This window comes from Oncorhynchus gorbuscha, linkage group LG16 (genome assembly GCF_021184085.1).
Source record: "Oncorhynchus gorbuscha isolate QuinsamMale2020 ecotype Even-year linkage group LG16, OgorEven_v1.0, whole genome shotgun sequence".
Classification (NCBI taxonomy): Eukaryota; Metazoa; Chordata; class Actinopteri; order Salmoniformes; family Salmonidae; genus Oncorhynchus; species Oncorhynchus gorbuscha.
Window position 1 is genome coordinate 60396642 of NC_060188.1, and position 16434 is coordinate 60413075.

Genomic DNA, 16434 nt, shown 5'->3' on the forward strand with positions numbered 1-16434 from the left:
ATGGCGTAGTATGTTACTAATGGTTTTCTTTGAGACTGTGGTCCCAGCTCTCTTCAGGTCATTGACCAGGTCCTGCCGTGTAGTTCTGGGCTGATCCCTCACCTTCCTCATGATCATTGATGCACCACAAGGTGAGATCTTGCATGGAGCCCCAGACTGAGGGTGATTGACCGTCATCTTGAACTTCTTTAATTTTCTAATAATTGCGCCAACAGTTGTTGCCTTCTCACCAAGCTGCTTGCCTATTGTCCTGTAGCCCATCCCAGCCTTGTGCAGGTCTACAATTCTATCCCTGATGTCCTTACACAGCTCTCTTGTCTTTGCCATTGTGGAGAGGTTAGAGTCTGTTTGATTGAGTGTGTGGACAGGTGTCTTTTATACAGGTAACGAGTTCAAACAGGTGCAGTTAATACAGGTAATGAGTGGAGAACAGGAGGGCTTCTTAAAGAAAAACTAATAGGTCTGTGAGAGCCGTAATTCTTACTGGTTGGTAGGTGATCAAATACTTGTGTCATGCAATAAAATGCAAATGAAATACTTAAAAATCATACAATGTGATTTTCTGGATTTTTGTTTTAGATTCTGTCTCTCACAGTTGAAGTGTACCTATGATAAAAATTACAGACCTCTACATGCTTTGTACGTAGGAAAATCAGCAAAATAGGCATTGTATCAAAGATATATATAGTGGAAGATCAAAGCCCAATATACACACACACACACACACACACACACACACACACACACACACACACACACACACACACACACACACACACACACACACACACACACACACACGGTTGAAGTCGGAAGTTCACATACACTTAGGTTGGAGTCATTAAAACTCATTTTTCAACCACTCAACAAATATCTTGTTAACAAACTATAGTTTTGTCAAGTCGGTTAGGACATCTACTTTGTGCATGACAGACAGATCATTTCACTTATTACTCACTCCATCACAATTCCAGTGGGTCAGAAGTTTACATACACTAAGTTGACTGTGCCTTTAAACAGCCTGGAAAATTCCAGAAAATGATGTCATGGGTTGAGAAGCTTCTGATGGGCTAATTGACACAATTTGAGTCAATTGGAGGTGTACCTGTGAATGTATTTCAAGGTCTATCTTCAAACTCAGTGCCTCTCTGCTTGACATGTTGAATATCAAAAGAAATCAGCCAAGTCCTCAGAAAGACAATTGTAGTCCTCCACAAGTCTGGTTCATCCTTGGAAGAAATTTCCAAATGCCTGAAGGTACCATGTTCATTTGTACAAACAATAGTACGCAAGTATAAACACCATGGGACCACGCAGCCACCATACCGCTCAGGAAGGAGACGCGTTCCGTCTCCTAGAGATTAACGTACTTTAGTGCAAATCAATCCCAGAACAACCTTATGAAGATACTGGAGGAAACCGGTACAAAAGTATCATTATCCACAGTAAAACGAGTCCTACGAGTCCATAACCTGAAAGGCCGCTCAGCAAGGAAGAAGCCATTGCTCCAAAACCGCCATAAAAAAAGCCAGACTATGGTTTGCAACTGCACATGGGGACAAAGATCATACTTTTTGGAGAAATGTCCTCTGGTCTGATGAAACAAGAATAGAACTGTTTGGCCATAATGACCATCATTATGTTTGGAGGAAAAAGGTGGACACACCTACTCATTCAGGGGTTTTTCTACATTGTAGAATAATAGTGAAAACATCAAAACTATGAAATAAAACATATGGAATCATGTAGTAACCAAAACAGTGTTAAACAAATAAAAATCTATTTTATATGAGATACTTAAAAGTAGCCACCCTTTGTCTTGATGACAGCTTTGCACACACTTGGAATTCTCTCAACCAGCTTCATGAAGTAGTCACCTGGAATGCATTTCAATTAACAGGTGTGCCTTGTTAAAAGTTCATTTGTGAAATGTATTCCCTTAATGTATTTGAGACAATCAGTTGTGTTTTGACAAGGGAGCGGTGGTACACAGAAAAAGGTATTTTACCAAATTGGGCTTAGCCCATATTATGGCAAGAACAGCTCAAACAAGCAAAGTGAAACAGTCCATCATTACTTTAAGACATGATGGTCAGTCAATACGGTACATTTAAAGAACCTTGAAAGTTTGTTCATGTGCAGTCGCAAAACCCATCAAGCACTATGTTGAACCTGGCTCTTATGAGGACCACCACAGTAAAGGAAGACCAAGAGTTACCTCTGCTGCAGAGGATAAGTTCATTAGAGAGTTACCAGCCTCAGAAATTGCTGCCCAAATAAAGGCTTCACAGAGCTCAAGTAACAGACACACCTGGAACATAAACTTTGAGGAGACTGCGTGAATCAGGCCTTCATGGTTGAATTGCTGCAAAGAAACCACTACTAAAGGACACCAATGAGAAGATACTTGCTTGGGCAAAGAAACACACGCAATGGATATTAGACCGGTGGAAATCTGTCTTTTGGTCTGATGAGTCCAAATTTTTGGTTCCAACCGCTGTGTCTTTGTGAGATGCAGAGTAGATGAACAGATGATCTCTGCATGTGTGGTTCCCACCATGAAGCATGGAGGAGGTGTGATGGTGTGGAGTTGCTTTGCTGGTGACACTGATTTATTTAGAATTCAAGGCACACTTAACCAGCATGCCATCCCATCTGGTTTGCACTTAGTATAATTTGTTTTTCAACAGGACAATGACCCAACACACCTCCATGCTGTGTAAGTGCTATTAGACCAAGAAATAGAGTAACGGAGTGCTGCATCAGATGACATGGCCTCCATAATCACCCAACCTCAACCCAATTGAGATGTTTTGGGACAAGTTGGACCGCAGAGTGAAGGAAAAGCAGCAAACAAGTGCTCAGCATATGTGGGAACTCCTTCAAGACTGTTGGAAAATCATTCCAGGTGAAGCTGGTTGAGAGAATGCCAAGATTGTGCAAAGCTATCATCAAGGAAAAGGGTAGCTACTTTGAAAAATATAAAATATCAAATCTATTTTGATTTGTTTAACACTTTTTTGGTTATGACATGAGTCCATGTGTTATACACACAGTGGGCTCCAAAATTACTGGCACCACTGACTGGTTACCCACAATAAAACAATACATTAAAAAATAAACAATATTATTAAAGAGAAACTCAAAATACCAACATGTGAGAAATACTGTACTTTATTAATGTTTCAATGGAACCCACCAAAATCATTTATTGATTTAATTCAAAATCAATGTCCTCCAAATCAAGGTTTCACAATGAATGGCACACTAAACGATTATAAACAAGGAATTAAATTTCCCTTATTTAAGTTTATCTAAGTCTTAAGGAACTATATTGAGCCATTACATCACTTCATGTTTCACTAGGGTATAAACATGCGGTAACACACATGCAATATCCCTTTGTCATCCAACACCATGAAGAAAACTAAAGAACTGGTGTTTCAAAAGAGACAGATGGTCGTAGACCTTCATAAATCTGGTAATGACAACAAGAAGATCCACAAGCAATTGAATATACCACTGAGCACTGTCAGGGAAATTATTTAAAAATTCAAAAGATATGGAACAGTTGAAATCCTCATGGGTAGAGGACGCAAATGCATTTTGTCCCCCAGGATAGGGAGGAGGATGGTGAGAGAAGAAGGTGCTCTGGTCAGATGAGACCAACATTTTGGTCAGATACAGCATCGGCATGTTTGGGTGTCAAAACAGAGATGCATACAAGGAGAGGCACCTCATACCCACTGTTAAATATGGTGGTGGGTCAGGGATGTTTTGGGGCTGTTTTAATTCCAGAGGTCCAGGGGCACTAGTTAAGATTGATGACATAATGAATTCCACCAAGTATCAGGCAATTTTGGCTGACAATCTGGTTGCCTCCGCCAGAAGTCTGGGACTTGGCCGTAGGTGGACTTTCCAAAAAGACAATGACCCAAAACATACCTCAAGATCCACACAGAAATCGTTCTGTGACAACAAAGTCAATGTTCTGCCATGGCCATCTCAGTAGCCGGACCTCAATCCAATCAAAAACCTGTGGCCCGAGTTGAAGAGGGCAGTTGATAAGCACAAACCCAAGAATGTGAAGGATCTTGAAAGGATCTGCATAGAGGAATGGTCCAAAATCCCTCCAAATGTGTTTCTTAAACCTGTCAAACATTACAGGAAAAGCCTCCATGCTGATATTATTGCCAGAGGTGTTTGCACAAAGTACTAAATGAGGAGTGCCAATAATGATGAAACCTTGATTTTGGTGTAATGTATTTTGTATTAAATATTTGTATGGTTTTGGTTAGTTCCATTGTAACATTAATAAAGTATAGTATTTCTCACGTTGGTAGACGCCTCACAAGTCCTCAACTGGCAGCTTCATTGAATAGTATCCGCAAAACACCAGTCTCAACATCAACAGTGAAGAGGAGACTCTGGGATGCTGACCTTCTTGGCAGAGTTGCAAAGAAAAAGTCATATCTCAGACTGGCCAATAAAAAGAAAAGATTAAGATGGGCAAAAGAACAGACACTGGACAGAGAGGAACTCTGCCTAGGCCAGCATCCCAGTTGGGGAACCCTGGTGTATGATGATTGGTGGTGGCGCTTGTGCTTTCTATCACTCAGAAGTTATTTAGCAAGCTATGGTGACAATGCCTGCCATGGACTATTCCCAGTTGCTTTGAATGTTCAAAATCATAGGGTAAGAACTCTTTTAAAATCCCTCAAAGGATAACAGGATAACATGCACAGCAGTCACCTGTCTAGCTAGGTAGCTGTTTAGCTTTCTAACACATTCACTAATTGGTTTGTAAACCATTAACAACAAGCTAGTTAGCTACCTACCACATGTTCTTGTCACAGAGTAGCTAGCAAGCAATAAGATGAATAACAGTCTAAAAACCACTAGTTTGCCAGTTTGTGACAAAACAAGCAGGTATAGTGTAGAAAATCATTGTACCATCTAAACCGCTGTGATATATTTTCCAGAACCAAAAGTATTGTATTTTCAGCTGTTTGAAGCATATAAATAGCGCACATAAAACAGATCTACCGTTTCTTAGACTTGTTTTCAATTAGAATGATAGATCTATAACTTACATTTCTATGATCATTTGGTTGGATCATCCAAAAAGTTCCATATTGCAGCTTTCAGGATCCCAATTTCATTTAAATATTTTAACATGTAAATGTTCACACCTCTACAGGCAACCCAATTCTGATATTTTGTCTCTAATTGGTATTTTGCCAATCAGATCAGATGTTTTGCCACTAATGGGGCAAAAGATCAGAATTGGGCTGCATTTACATGGTTTATAATAAAGGGAACTTCATTGAATATAACTGGCTCTTCAAATTCAATATTGGTGCACAACTTCTAATTGAGGCACTCATTTTAGAGGAACAACCCACCTTTGTTTCCTTAGTTTAATACAAAACACAATCTAAACTAATGCAATCTCTTCAAACTGCTGCAGAACATACACTCAAATATGCAACAAACCTATTTTGACCGTTCTAATGTCTAGTTATTGTACGAAACTTCAATAATCATGAGTGAAAACTCACAGTAAAACTGTGTGTGTGTTCTGTGCCTACTTTGTGTTCCAAACCAGTGATCTATAAACATTTGTGTCACCATGTTCTTTTTAAAACGACAGAGTGAATTAAAGTATACATGCGAGTCAGCTTCCTCTTTCTGCCCAGGCCGCAGTTTCCTCTGTGGTACAATTGAAGCACGAATACAGTATGTCTGCCTCTGCTTCATGGCTGAAGTCAATGATCAAATGCACTCAGCATTTACAGCGTAAACAGGATTCATTTCATAAACATCCCAAATAGGGCTGGTACAGTTACCATGTAACAGTTGGTTATGGATGATGACGGTCATGAAAATAAAATAACTGTCACGAACAGCTGACTGAAGACAGGATGGCATTCATGTGGTTGAGTCACAGAATGAATAGAACGGACCTCTAACCCAGACAATTTGACTGGTATACTCATGGGTACCGTCGCAATGGCTTACTGGTATTGTGACGCAATCATTTTCATGGTAATATAGAATGTTCATTCAAATTATTTTAAAGATGAACTATTTCCTGGTTGATAAAATTCTAATAGTTTGCTTAATTTTAGTTTATGTGACAAAACAAGCAAGCATAGTGTAGAGAATCATTGTACCATCTAAACCGCTGTGAAATACATTTTTCATAACCAAAAATAGTATTTTCAGCTGTTTGAAGCTTTGTACAAAACCAAAAGCAAAAGCTTTAACTGATGTGGCTCATGCAATGGAATATATTTTTGTAATGTCAGTTGAGTTGAATCAACAAATTACAGCACATATTGATGGGTACATTTCCTGCTTTTACTTCCTGCTTTGCTCCAATGGGTATAGTCCACCCATTATGCCCTCATTGACTTGAACGGGGATGCCCGTTCTATTCATTCTATTTCTATGGCAGCACATGAAGTCAGGAGCAGAGGAGAGGACAAAATGTGCGTCTTAAATGATCATTTGGCTGGCCAATAACTGTCATCCAAAATGCCATGACCATCACAGCCCTAATCCCAAACTCATCCATCTGAGAGAGTGATGGATGAGAGGGATTTATAAACCCTCTCTGTGCAGCTGTAGAGGAACAGCCGACAATGCCTCTAAATCATCGGGAAAGGTTGAGAAAAACAGAAGTTACCACAGCAGCCTATCTTCATCATTCACGTGTTCCACAGGATGCAATGCAAGCCCCATGATTACAAAAGACCATGCAGTGAGCTGATCTGCATTGGTGTGACTCCATGTTCAACAACTCCTGACTACCACCAGCAGCACCAGCCACAACTGCCAAAAAACACAAAGCCAATACATGTTGCTTTGTGCACAAACTTGACAATAACTGATGTACTTCCTAAGGAAATAATGGGATGATAGAATAATGACTCCTGATTAGACAATGAGATAACTGATGCATATTATACATATTATACAGACCTGCATTCCAACTGTACTAAATTATATATGCTTCTTGTCTTGAGAGGATGGGGTGGGGATTTGCTCCACCATTGAAAGGACAGTATGGTCAACTGCCATCAGACTACTTCATAACACAGTCTGTCACCACCAACCCCACCTTGACTTCTGTCAGACCACACCACAGTGAACGTCACATTGAATTGCATTTTATAAAGAATCTCAGTGCCTAGTTATTGTTTTGTGTGAATTTTCACCTCAAGTGTGGATTGCAGGTTCTCCCATCTTGTGTTTTTGTTCAGACTTTTAGTACCATGGTACACTATATATACACAAAGGTATGTGGACACCCCTTCAAATAGTGGATTTGGCTATTTCAGCCACAACCGTTGATGACCGGTGTAAAAAAAAAAATGGAACACACAGCCATGCAATCTCCATTGTCAAACATTGGCAGTATAACGGCCTTACTGAAGAGCTCAGTGACGTTCAACGTGGTACTGTCAGTCTGCAACCTTTCCAAAATGCCTCTGGAAGCAATGTCAGCACAAGACCTGTTCGTTGGGAGCTTCATGAAATGGGTTTCCATGGCCGAGCAGCCGCACACAAACCTAAGATCACCATGCGCAATGCCAAGCGTTGGCTGGAGTGGTTTAAAGCTCCCTGCCATTGGACTCTGCAGCAGTGGAAATACATTCTCTGGAGTGATGAATCACACTTCACCATCTGGCAGTCTGACGGACTAATGTGGGTTTGGCGGATGCCAGGAGAAAGCTACCTGCCCAATGTTTAGTGCCAACTGTAAAGTTTGGTGCAGGAGAAATAATGGTCTGGGGAAGTTTTTCATGGTTCGGGCTAGGCCCTTTAGCTCTAGTGAAGGGAAATGTTAAAGCTACAGCCTACAATGACACTCTAGACCATTCTGTGCTTGCAACTTCGGAATGATCTTGCGGCTGAACGAAAGCAAGTCCTCGCAGCAATGTTCCAACATCTAGTGGAAAGCCTTCCCAGAAGAGTGGAGGTTGTTATAGAAGCAAAGGGGGACCAACTCCATAATAATGCCCGTGATTTTGGAATGAGATGTTCGACAAGCAAGTGTCCACATACTTTTGGACATATAGTATATCTAGTCATGAGCAAGCGGTGAGCTAGCGGGCAGAGGAGAGGTAGCGTACCTGTAGTTTGCCGGAGCTCCTCACACAGGCTGATGTGGGGGAACTGAAGCATCTGTTTCCATTTCTTGCTCTTTCCTTTTCTGTTTCCACCACCTCCTGCAAAATAACAGTGGTTGATTAATCAAATAAAGGGAACATTTAACACATGGGGAAACACTAAATAATACCTGATACATACAGTAAATAGACAGACTTGAGCGATCCTTAAAATACATACAGCTCTCCTAAAAACACTCAGAACAAAAGTGCTGTTGTACATTGGCCAAGATAAAGAGGAGGGTCAGGGTGATTAAAATAATGGATGTCCTGGAGTGTGTTTCAAGAAGACAGTGCTCCATTGTTGACATAGAAAAAGCATATTTACTTTATTACTGTCTATGAGATAGGGTTAGTAATACCCAACCACAATGCTAACAAATAGCCTACAGCTTTTGAATTTCTTTAAGGTCTTGACACAAACATTGACCTTGAATGGTGACCTGGTGAGACCCTGACCCACACCAAGGTCATGGGGTCTGAAAGAGCCAGGGGGACTACAAAATCCAGATGCCAATCTTCCAATAGATGATAGAAAACAGTACGACATAAAAGTACAACTTTGCGCAACTCCACAAAGGTTACTGGAGAGAGAGTGAACTGTTTCTGTTTTCCTCAAGGGAGACTGCCCAGCCTAAGGCTCCACTATTCCCTTCCCTCCCACCACCTTCCCTCCCACAGGCCTATGGACTGCAGGCGTCCTGGAGTGGCTTCAGGAAAAGAATCATGTCAATGCCATGAGAATGCCCCGCTGTCCTAACGTCTGTGAGACCCACGTCACACGCTGCAGCATTCACACACAGCAAGCAGGCAGAATGGCTGGTCCAGGTGGGAGGCCCTGCTGCTCCCTCCTTATTAGAAAAGCTGGCTTGTCAACATGCCGTCCAGGGAAAGGTCACAGGGCTGACTGTGTGTGTGTAAACTGGAGCCTACAGTACACACTGAGGCAGGAGGGCTGAGGCCCTTTGTCTTTAGTGGTAGAGGAAGGCAGAGGAAGGGAATGGGGAGGGAGGGTTTTAGTGTAGTGATATATAGCTTAGCTAGCATACATGGACTCAGGGCAGCAATGAGGAACTTGTTAACGTCTGTCCCGCAGACAAAGAACATAAGGAGAGAAAATTAAGTCAGTTCCTCATCTTCGTTTCAACTAAGTGCCAGTTAAAAAGCTAGGGGTTAACTTGTTGCCCTATGGTAATGGTGTGCACCTTAAAAAAAAAAAAATCAACAGAACCCAGATTCAAAACAAGGCTTTGCACAGCTGACCATTATCCTGCTTTAACTTTCACCAGTGCAAATAAAGGACACCAACTATCCAAACATCCTCACCCAATCTGACATTGGTCAAGGGTAGCTACAGTATGACAACAAACAAACTGACATGCAGAATATGCCTGCTGCCTATGATGTAAAGTTTCCCATCTTGGTTGGATGGGAAACCAACTCTATAAGGGGCACGAGGAGGAACTGGATGCCATGCAAAGTAACATTTGCTATTCAAATAGTAGTTGGCAGAGAACATATTGACACTATGTGTGGCTAACAATGTTTTATCACAATGGGAAGTGGACAGGATGCAAATAACACGCCGAGTACATTGTTTATGCCTGGCAAATAGATGTACAAGAATGACAAATGACTGTGTACAGTATATTATCACTAACCCAGTATTGTTTGATGGAGATATACTCACTGGTGTTGAAAGAATGAGATCCGACCTATTCACATCCTGCATTAGTGCAAATGCAAAGACAAAATGGAAAACACAGCCATGCAATCTCCATTGTCAAACATTGGCAGTAGAATGGCCTTACTGAAGAGCTCAGTGACATTCAATGTGGTACTGTCAGTCTGCAACCTTTCCAACAAGTCAGTCAAATTTCTACCCTGGTCAACTGTAAATGCTGTGATTGTGAAGTGGAAACATCTAGGAGCAACAAAAGCTCATCCACGAAGTGGTAGGCCACACAAGCTCACAGAATGGGACTGCCGAGTACTGAAGCAAGCAGTGTGTAAAAAAAATCATTTCTCCTCAGTCCCAAGACTCAACACCAGGTTCCAAAATGCCTCTGGAAGCAATGTCAGCACAAGAACTGTTCGTCGGGAGTTTCATGAAATGGGTTTGGTGTAAAGTGGTGTAAAGCTTGCCGCCATTGGACTCTGCAGCAGTGGAAACACGTTCTCTGGAGTGATGAATCACACTTCACCATCTGGCAGTCTGACGGACTAATGTGGGTTTGGCGGATGCCAGGAGAACGCTACCTGCCCAATGTTTAGTGCCAACTGTAAAGTTTGGTGGATGAGAAATAATGGTCTGGGGAAGTTTTTCATGGTTCGGGCTAGGCCCTTTAGCTCTAGTGAAGGGAAATGTTAACGCTACGGCCTACAATGACATTCTAGACCATTCTGTGCTTCCAACTTCGGAATGCTCTTGCGGCTGAACGAAAGCAAGTCCTCGCAGCAATGTTCCAACATCTAGTGGAAAGCCTTCCCAGAAGAGTGGAGGTTGTTATAGAAGCAAAGGGGGACCAACTCCATATTAATGCCCATGATTTTGGAATGAGATGTTCGACATACAGGTGTCCACATACATCCTGCATTAGTGCAAATGCAAAGACAGACAAACAGTATGGAAATAATATTGCAAATCAGAGACTCTTATTCTTTCACTCTACCGCCCTTTTCCATTTTAAACTGTTGTTTGTGACCGAAAGTATAAAGCTATTATGAACTACTTTATCACTATTTGATAATAATAAGATACTTGCAGTGTTATTACCACCACCATAAACAACAAGAGTGGAAATAAAGTAGAGGAGCTTCTATTAGAACACCATATTGGGGTGTAGCAGATACAACATGGCTGGTTTGCAGTAATAACTCGTGTTATTCTCCTTGTGGAGTTGATCATACCACTTCACTTGGCTACTGAGTAGGGCTCGGTCTCTTAGATAACTACTTTGATCATTTAGAATTAATTGATTCATCTTTCTACATTCTGCTACAAAACACATCCTCTTTAGTCCCTGATGGCTGAAATAAGACTTGCAATCTTAAGAGATTGTAAGTAAAACTTAGTGTTGAGGTGTACTATTCCCGAACTATAATAACACTACACAGTGGCATTGGATGTAGATTTCAATTGCATACAACCTGACCAGAGAGAGGCGACATGACAACAGAAGTCTGTAATGTCCATGGCTGATTCAATACTTCTCCTCTATCAAACAGAGCCAGCACAGTAGACAGAGCCAGCACAATGGTTCATTACTGATCCTACCACAGGACAATAACATTTTGAACCCTGGGTTTTGCTATAGACTACCACAGTACAATTTTTTTTTTTGCCATTATAAAACATTTAACTAATGAAAAACTGATTGATTGATTGATTGATTGGAAATAAACACATTTACAGATCAGTATGAAAAGTTATTATATTACTTTCTATTCTACTTTATATATCCACTACTGTCAAGATCTGCTAGAAAGCTGTGCACGCCATGAGACTGATACAGCCAGAGTGAGGTTCATGAGATTGGGGTCTACCACCCTGTAAACCGAATGGTTCTGTAAATAGTTTGAAGGAAAAACATTCCTTAGTTCTAAAACAAGATATTTGTTTATTGTGTTTGCACTAATTGATTTAGTAGGAAAGAGTTACAACAGATACATCAATGTCTTACTTTTGCAGATAATCTGTGATTGGGTGGTAAATTGATATACATTGTTGCAATTTGTGTTTCAGATGGACACATTATACAGTTATTCGAAATGTGCATCCTGCCTGTTACAGTTAGATAGTACGCTAGAGCCTATAGTGCTGCTTAATCAGTCATAATCTTTGTTGTCGTTTCACAAATTGACAATGTTGACACCCTTGTCAACACCACTATAATATTCTTGCAACCATGGAGTGCACTGACATACGCTATCAATGCCAAAAAGAGGTCCACAAATGCTTGTGTACTGGCATGAGTGATGAGTGTTGCTCTTTTTATTCTCATTGAATATGGTATTCTGTTCAACATCCTGTATAAATAAAAATACCGAAGGACGCTGTAGTGTACAAAGCGGAATAAGGGGAATCAAACGTCTCGCGCAGTCAGATTGACACTCGCATCTTTTCTGTAGCCTACCACTGTCCAAGGTTAAACTCGGATAAATATTGTGTGACGAAGGCCACAACGAGCATATGTGATGTTAATATTTATCTTAACGCTTCAGAGGATTTGCAAATAATAAAGAGGGGCAGCAATCATCCAGTGCCTATCTCTATGGCCTGGACTTCCTGGGGGAATCCCCGGATTCAGAGTTGGTTCTGGCGGTGCAGAGAGAGGAGCTGTCAAGCTTGTCACCCGTCCCTGCCCTTCGACGTCTCTTACCTTCTCTTGCTTTCAACAGGACTGTGTTGGCCACGATATTCTCGAGCTCCATGTTTTCCTGGGTTGCAGGTACCGCAGACCCAACCTTGTCACTGAGTTGGCAGTGAAGTATGTCCTCCCCCACCCCCCAAGGCGGAATATTTTAACCCTGAATGACTCTCCGCTCCGTTGTTCTCTCCCCGTAGTACCGCCACCCCCGAAGCGTCAAACTGCGTCGATTCCAACTGGGACTATTTTGTGTTTACCACTAGACCCCGCCCACACGTGAACTATTGGTGTATTCTGACAGTGTAAATAGTTGTGTTTTTTTCATTGGACTCTAGTGACATAACCACTCCCATTTAATACCAAACTTGGATAACATCTTCATATTCATATTCAGTTATTCAACGCATGACGTAAGAAGCGTAAACCAATGCTGCATTCATAACCAAGTGGACGGTGGTATTTACCACATATGACTGGGAACCATACACATGAACGCCCCTCCAAATCGTAAATACAAGTGGGAAACTCCACAATCATTCCTGAGCTTCGACTTCTCCCACATCCTGACCTCTGACGTCACCTACTAAGGAAATGACCTAGATTACACACTTGTCAGCAGTTAAATTTAACACAAAACATTATTTATGAAAAGCAATCTAATAAGTTATTTTTTTATTCATTTTTTTGTGTGTACTTTTTAGCCAATTTCGTGATATCCAATTGGTAGTTACAGTCTTGTCCCATTGCTGCAACTCCCATACTGACAAGGTAGAGGTGAAGGTCGAGAGCCATGCGTCCTCCGAAACACGACCCCACCAACCTGCACTGCTTCTTGACACACTGCTCGCTTGAACCAGAAGCCACCCACACCACTGGTGACCGTGTCCGCGTGCATGTGCCCGGCCCGCCACAAGAAGTCTCTAGAGCGCGATGGGACAAAGACAGCCAGCCGGCCAAACCCTCCTCTAACCCGGACAACGCTGGGCCAATTGTGCGCCGCCTCATGGGTCTCCCGTCATGGCCGGCTGTGACCCAGGTCTGTAGTAATGCCTCTAGCACTGCCGATGCAGTGCCTTAGACCGCTGCGCCACTTGGGAGGCACATAATATTTTTTACACCATAATCTGTTTAAAAGCATGATAACTGTACTTTTTGTTTAGGGTTGATGCAGCTTGTTGGCCAGTCAGCGTTTCGAGTTCAAATCACTGGAATGCATCCAATTGGTATTTACGACTTCACAACTGGTAATTACCACTTCCTCACTTGGTTATGAATGCAGCATAGTCTCAAACGAAGGCCAACTAGTAACAAAATGTTGCCATTCACATTTTAGGGGAGGCAATATAACACTTTTCACCTGATGACCATTCAGTTGAATGCAATGTCTGAATAAAGAAAATGAGCATGAAGAATGGATTCTACAGTAAACTGATATTTTGCTTGGTTACAGGGACATCTAGAGGCATGTCATTGCATTAACAAGAATCCCCCTGTCCCATCTGCTCCTGCTACACCCCCTAGTGGACATCTGGAGTCTCATTGACCTGCAGCCATTCCCCCAGTTCTCTCCCTCTTCTTCGCTCTCTCTGTGTGCGATTGTGTGGTTGGAGACCTGTGTGCTGGAGTCAAAGCAGTTCCCCACCACCTGCAACCCGTTCCATAATCAAGACCTCTATAAATACTCAGTCCTGCCACTGCCACTCTGCCAGATCGTAATCGCCGTTCAGTCAGTCATGCTTCTAGCAATTTGTTGTTATTTAATATCCTGCTGTGCCTATTTCCTTGCGTGACACTGTTTCTCCTCTCGCTGCTGTTTTGCCATTCTGGTTCCTGTCTCCTGTTACACATCTCACTACCCTGTTCAGTACTCAACACGCCACCACTCCCTTGGATTCCCCTACAGACCTGTTTACCCTGTCCCAACCCAGCTCACTCCAACCTCAGCCTCCACATCTGGTTTGCTACAACTCATCCAAGCCTCCCTGGATCTGCAACTCAGCTCTCCATGTGTTACAATAAATATCTTGGTTCATTAATCCCTGTTTCCTGGTCTGAGTCTGCTCTTGGGTTCCCCTGTGCTGCGCCGCTTAACACCCCCTTGACCATTGCGTGTCTTTTTTTTTTGTCATGCACAGAGTCTGGCGAGAGAGACTATTTGTCTCTCTGAGATTAAAATATGGTTACCAACGTTTTTTTAAACGAACACATTCATAGATAATGTAATAGCATAAACTATGTATAGATGTGTAATAGCATTGGGTCTTGTTTCTCATATTGGCTCTCGGGTTGATATGCTTTATAAAACTAGATATCGTAGTCTATGCTGAAAAAAAGTGTGAATGGATAGAAAGAAAAAGGAATTGAAAGAAATGTTCTTTCACATCCAAAGAAAAGCTCTCTTTTGGTAACCTAGTTGTTACAGTCTCAGTGAATGTGGGTTGTTATGATGGACATAAGAGATCTCCTCTGAGAGTAGTAGAATCCTCCATTAAGATGAAGGAAATGGAAACAGTCATATACCAAAGTCCATTTGGAGAGTATGAAATCGAATCAACCCTCCTGAGAACACACTAATCCAACGGTTCAAAAAAGTGAGATCTCTCCTCCTCAGTAAAATATGTGTGCCCTTACACCCCTGAATGCGGTTTGATGCTGGCAGCCTGGTTACCATGGTCCCCAGAAGACAAGGAATAAAAAAATAATGATACCACTACAAGCATCATTTTATTTTTGTCCTCAGAATGAGATGTAGAAATCCTCTTGGATGTTCTTATCTTTGAGGCTATTGTCATCTGGAATAGATTTTGCACAGAGGTGGTGAACTCACTCTCTCCTCTTCCTCTCTCTCTTTCTCCAATGCTTGTGTACATCCTTTCTAATTTGTTAAGAAATATATTCTGAAAATAAGACAACCAATTTCAACTCAATCGTTGCTAAAAGTCCTTGCCATGTTTGTCATTGTCTATCAATTGAAATGAACCCAGATGGACAAGTATAGCTTTCTGATGTTTGCACAGTAGGCTAGGTGGTTGGAACCTTTGTGTTGACACTGATGAAGAATGACAACTCTTGGGTTATATTACAGTGCCTTGCGAAAGTATTCGGCCCCCTTGAACTTTGCGACCTTTTGCCACATTTCAGGCTTCAAACATGAAGATATAAAACTATTTTTTTGTGAAGAATCAACAACAAGTGGGACACAATCATGAAGTGGAACGACATTTATTGGATATTTCAAACTTTTTTAACAAATCAAAAACTGAAAAATTGCGCGTGCAAAATTATTCAGCCCCCTTAAGTTAATACTTTGTAGCGCCACCTTTTGCTGCGATTACAGCTGTAAGTCGCTTGGGGCATGTCTCTATCAGTTTTGCACATTGAGAGACTGACATCTTTTCCCATTCCTCCTTGCAAAACAGCTCGAGCTCAGTGGGGTTGGATGGAGAGCATTTGTGAACAGTAGTTTTCAGTTCTTTCCACAGATTCTCGATTGGATTCAGGTCTGGACTTTGACTTGGCCATTCTAACACCTGGATATGTTTATTTTTGAACCATTCCATTGTAGATTTTGCTTTATGTTTTGGATTATTGTCTTGTTGGAAGACAAGTGGTTTGATACTCCTTCCATTTCAATATTATCGCTTGCACAGTGCTCCTTGGGATGTTTAAAGCTTGGGAAATCTTTTTGTATCCAAACCCGGCTTTAAACTTCTTCACAACAGTATCTCGGACCTGCCTGGTGTGTTCCTTGTTCTTCATGATGCTCTCTGCACTTTTAACGGACCTCTGAGACTATCACAGTGTAGGTGCATTTATACTGAGACTTGATTACACACAGGTGGATTGTATTTATCATCATTAGTCATTTAGGTCAACATTGGATCATT

At 41.6% G+C, this 16434-nt stretch overlaps 1 protein-coding gene and 1 long non-coding RNA gene across 2 annotated transcripts in view; one reads left to right on the top strand and one right to left on the bottom strand.

Moving 5' to 3' along the window:
* The window catches only part of grk6 (G protein-coupled receptor kinase 6), a 55884-nt gene extending 43121 nt beyond the window's left edge, over positions 1-12763 (bottom strand). The window contains exons 1-2 of the mRNA XM_046307561.1: positions 12560-12763; positions 8142-8237 (exon numbers count right to left, since the gene is read on the bottom strand). Of these exons, the coding sequence (XP_046163517.1) occupies positions 8142-8237; positions 12560-12611 (148 nt within the window). The 5' untranslated portion in view covers positions 12612-12763. The remainder of the gene's footprint in view (positions 1-8141; positions 8238-12559) is intronic.
* A 570-nt stretch (positions 12764-13333) lies between these two features.
* LOC123998774 lies at positions 13334-14576 on the top strand. The gene is made up of 3 exons (XR_006832331.1): positions 13334-13583; positions 13708-13791; positions 13998-14576. It is a non-coding gene; the product is annotated as an uncharacterized LOC123998774 (long non-coding RNA).
* Positions 14577-16434: the final 1858 nt, after the last annotated feature.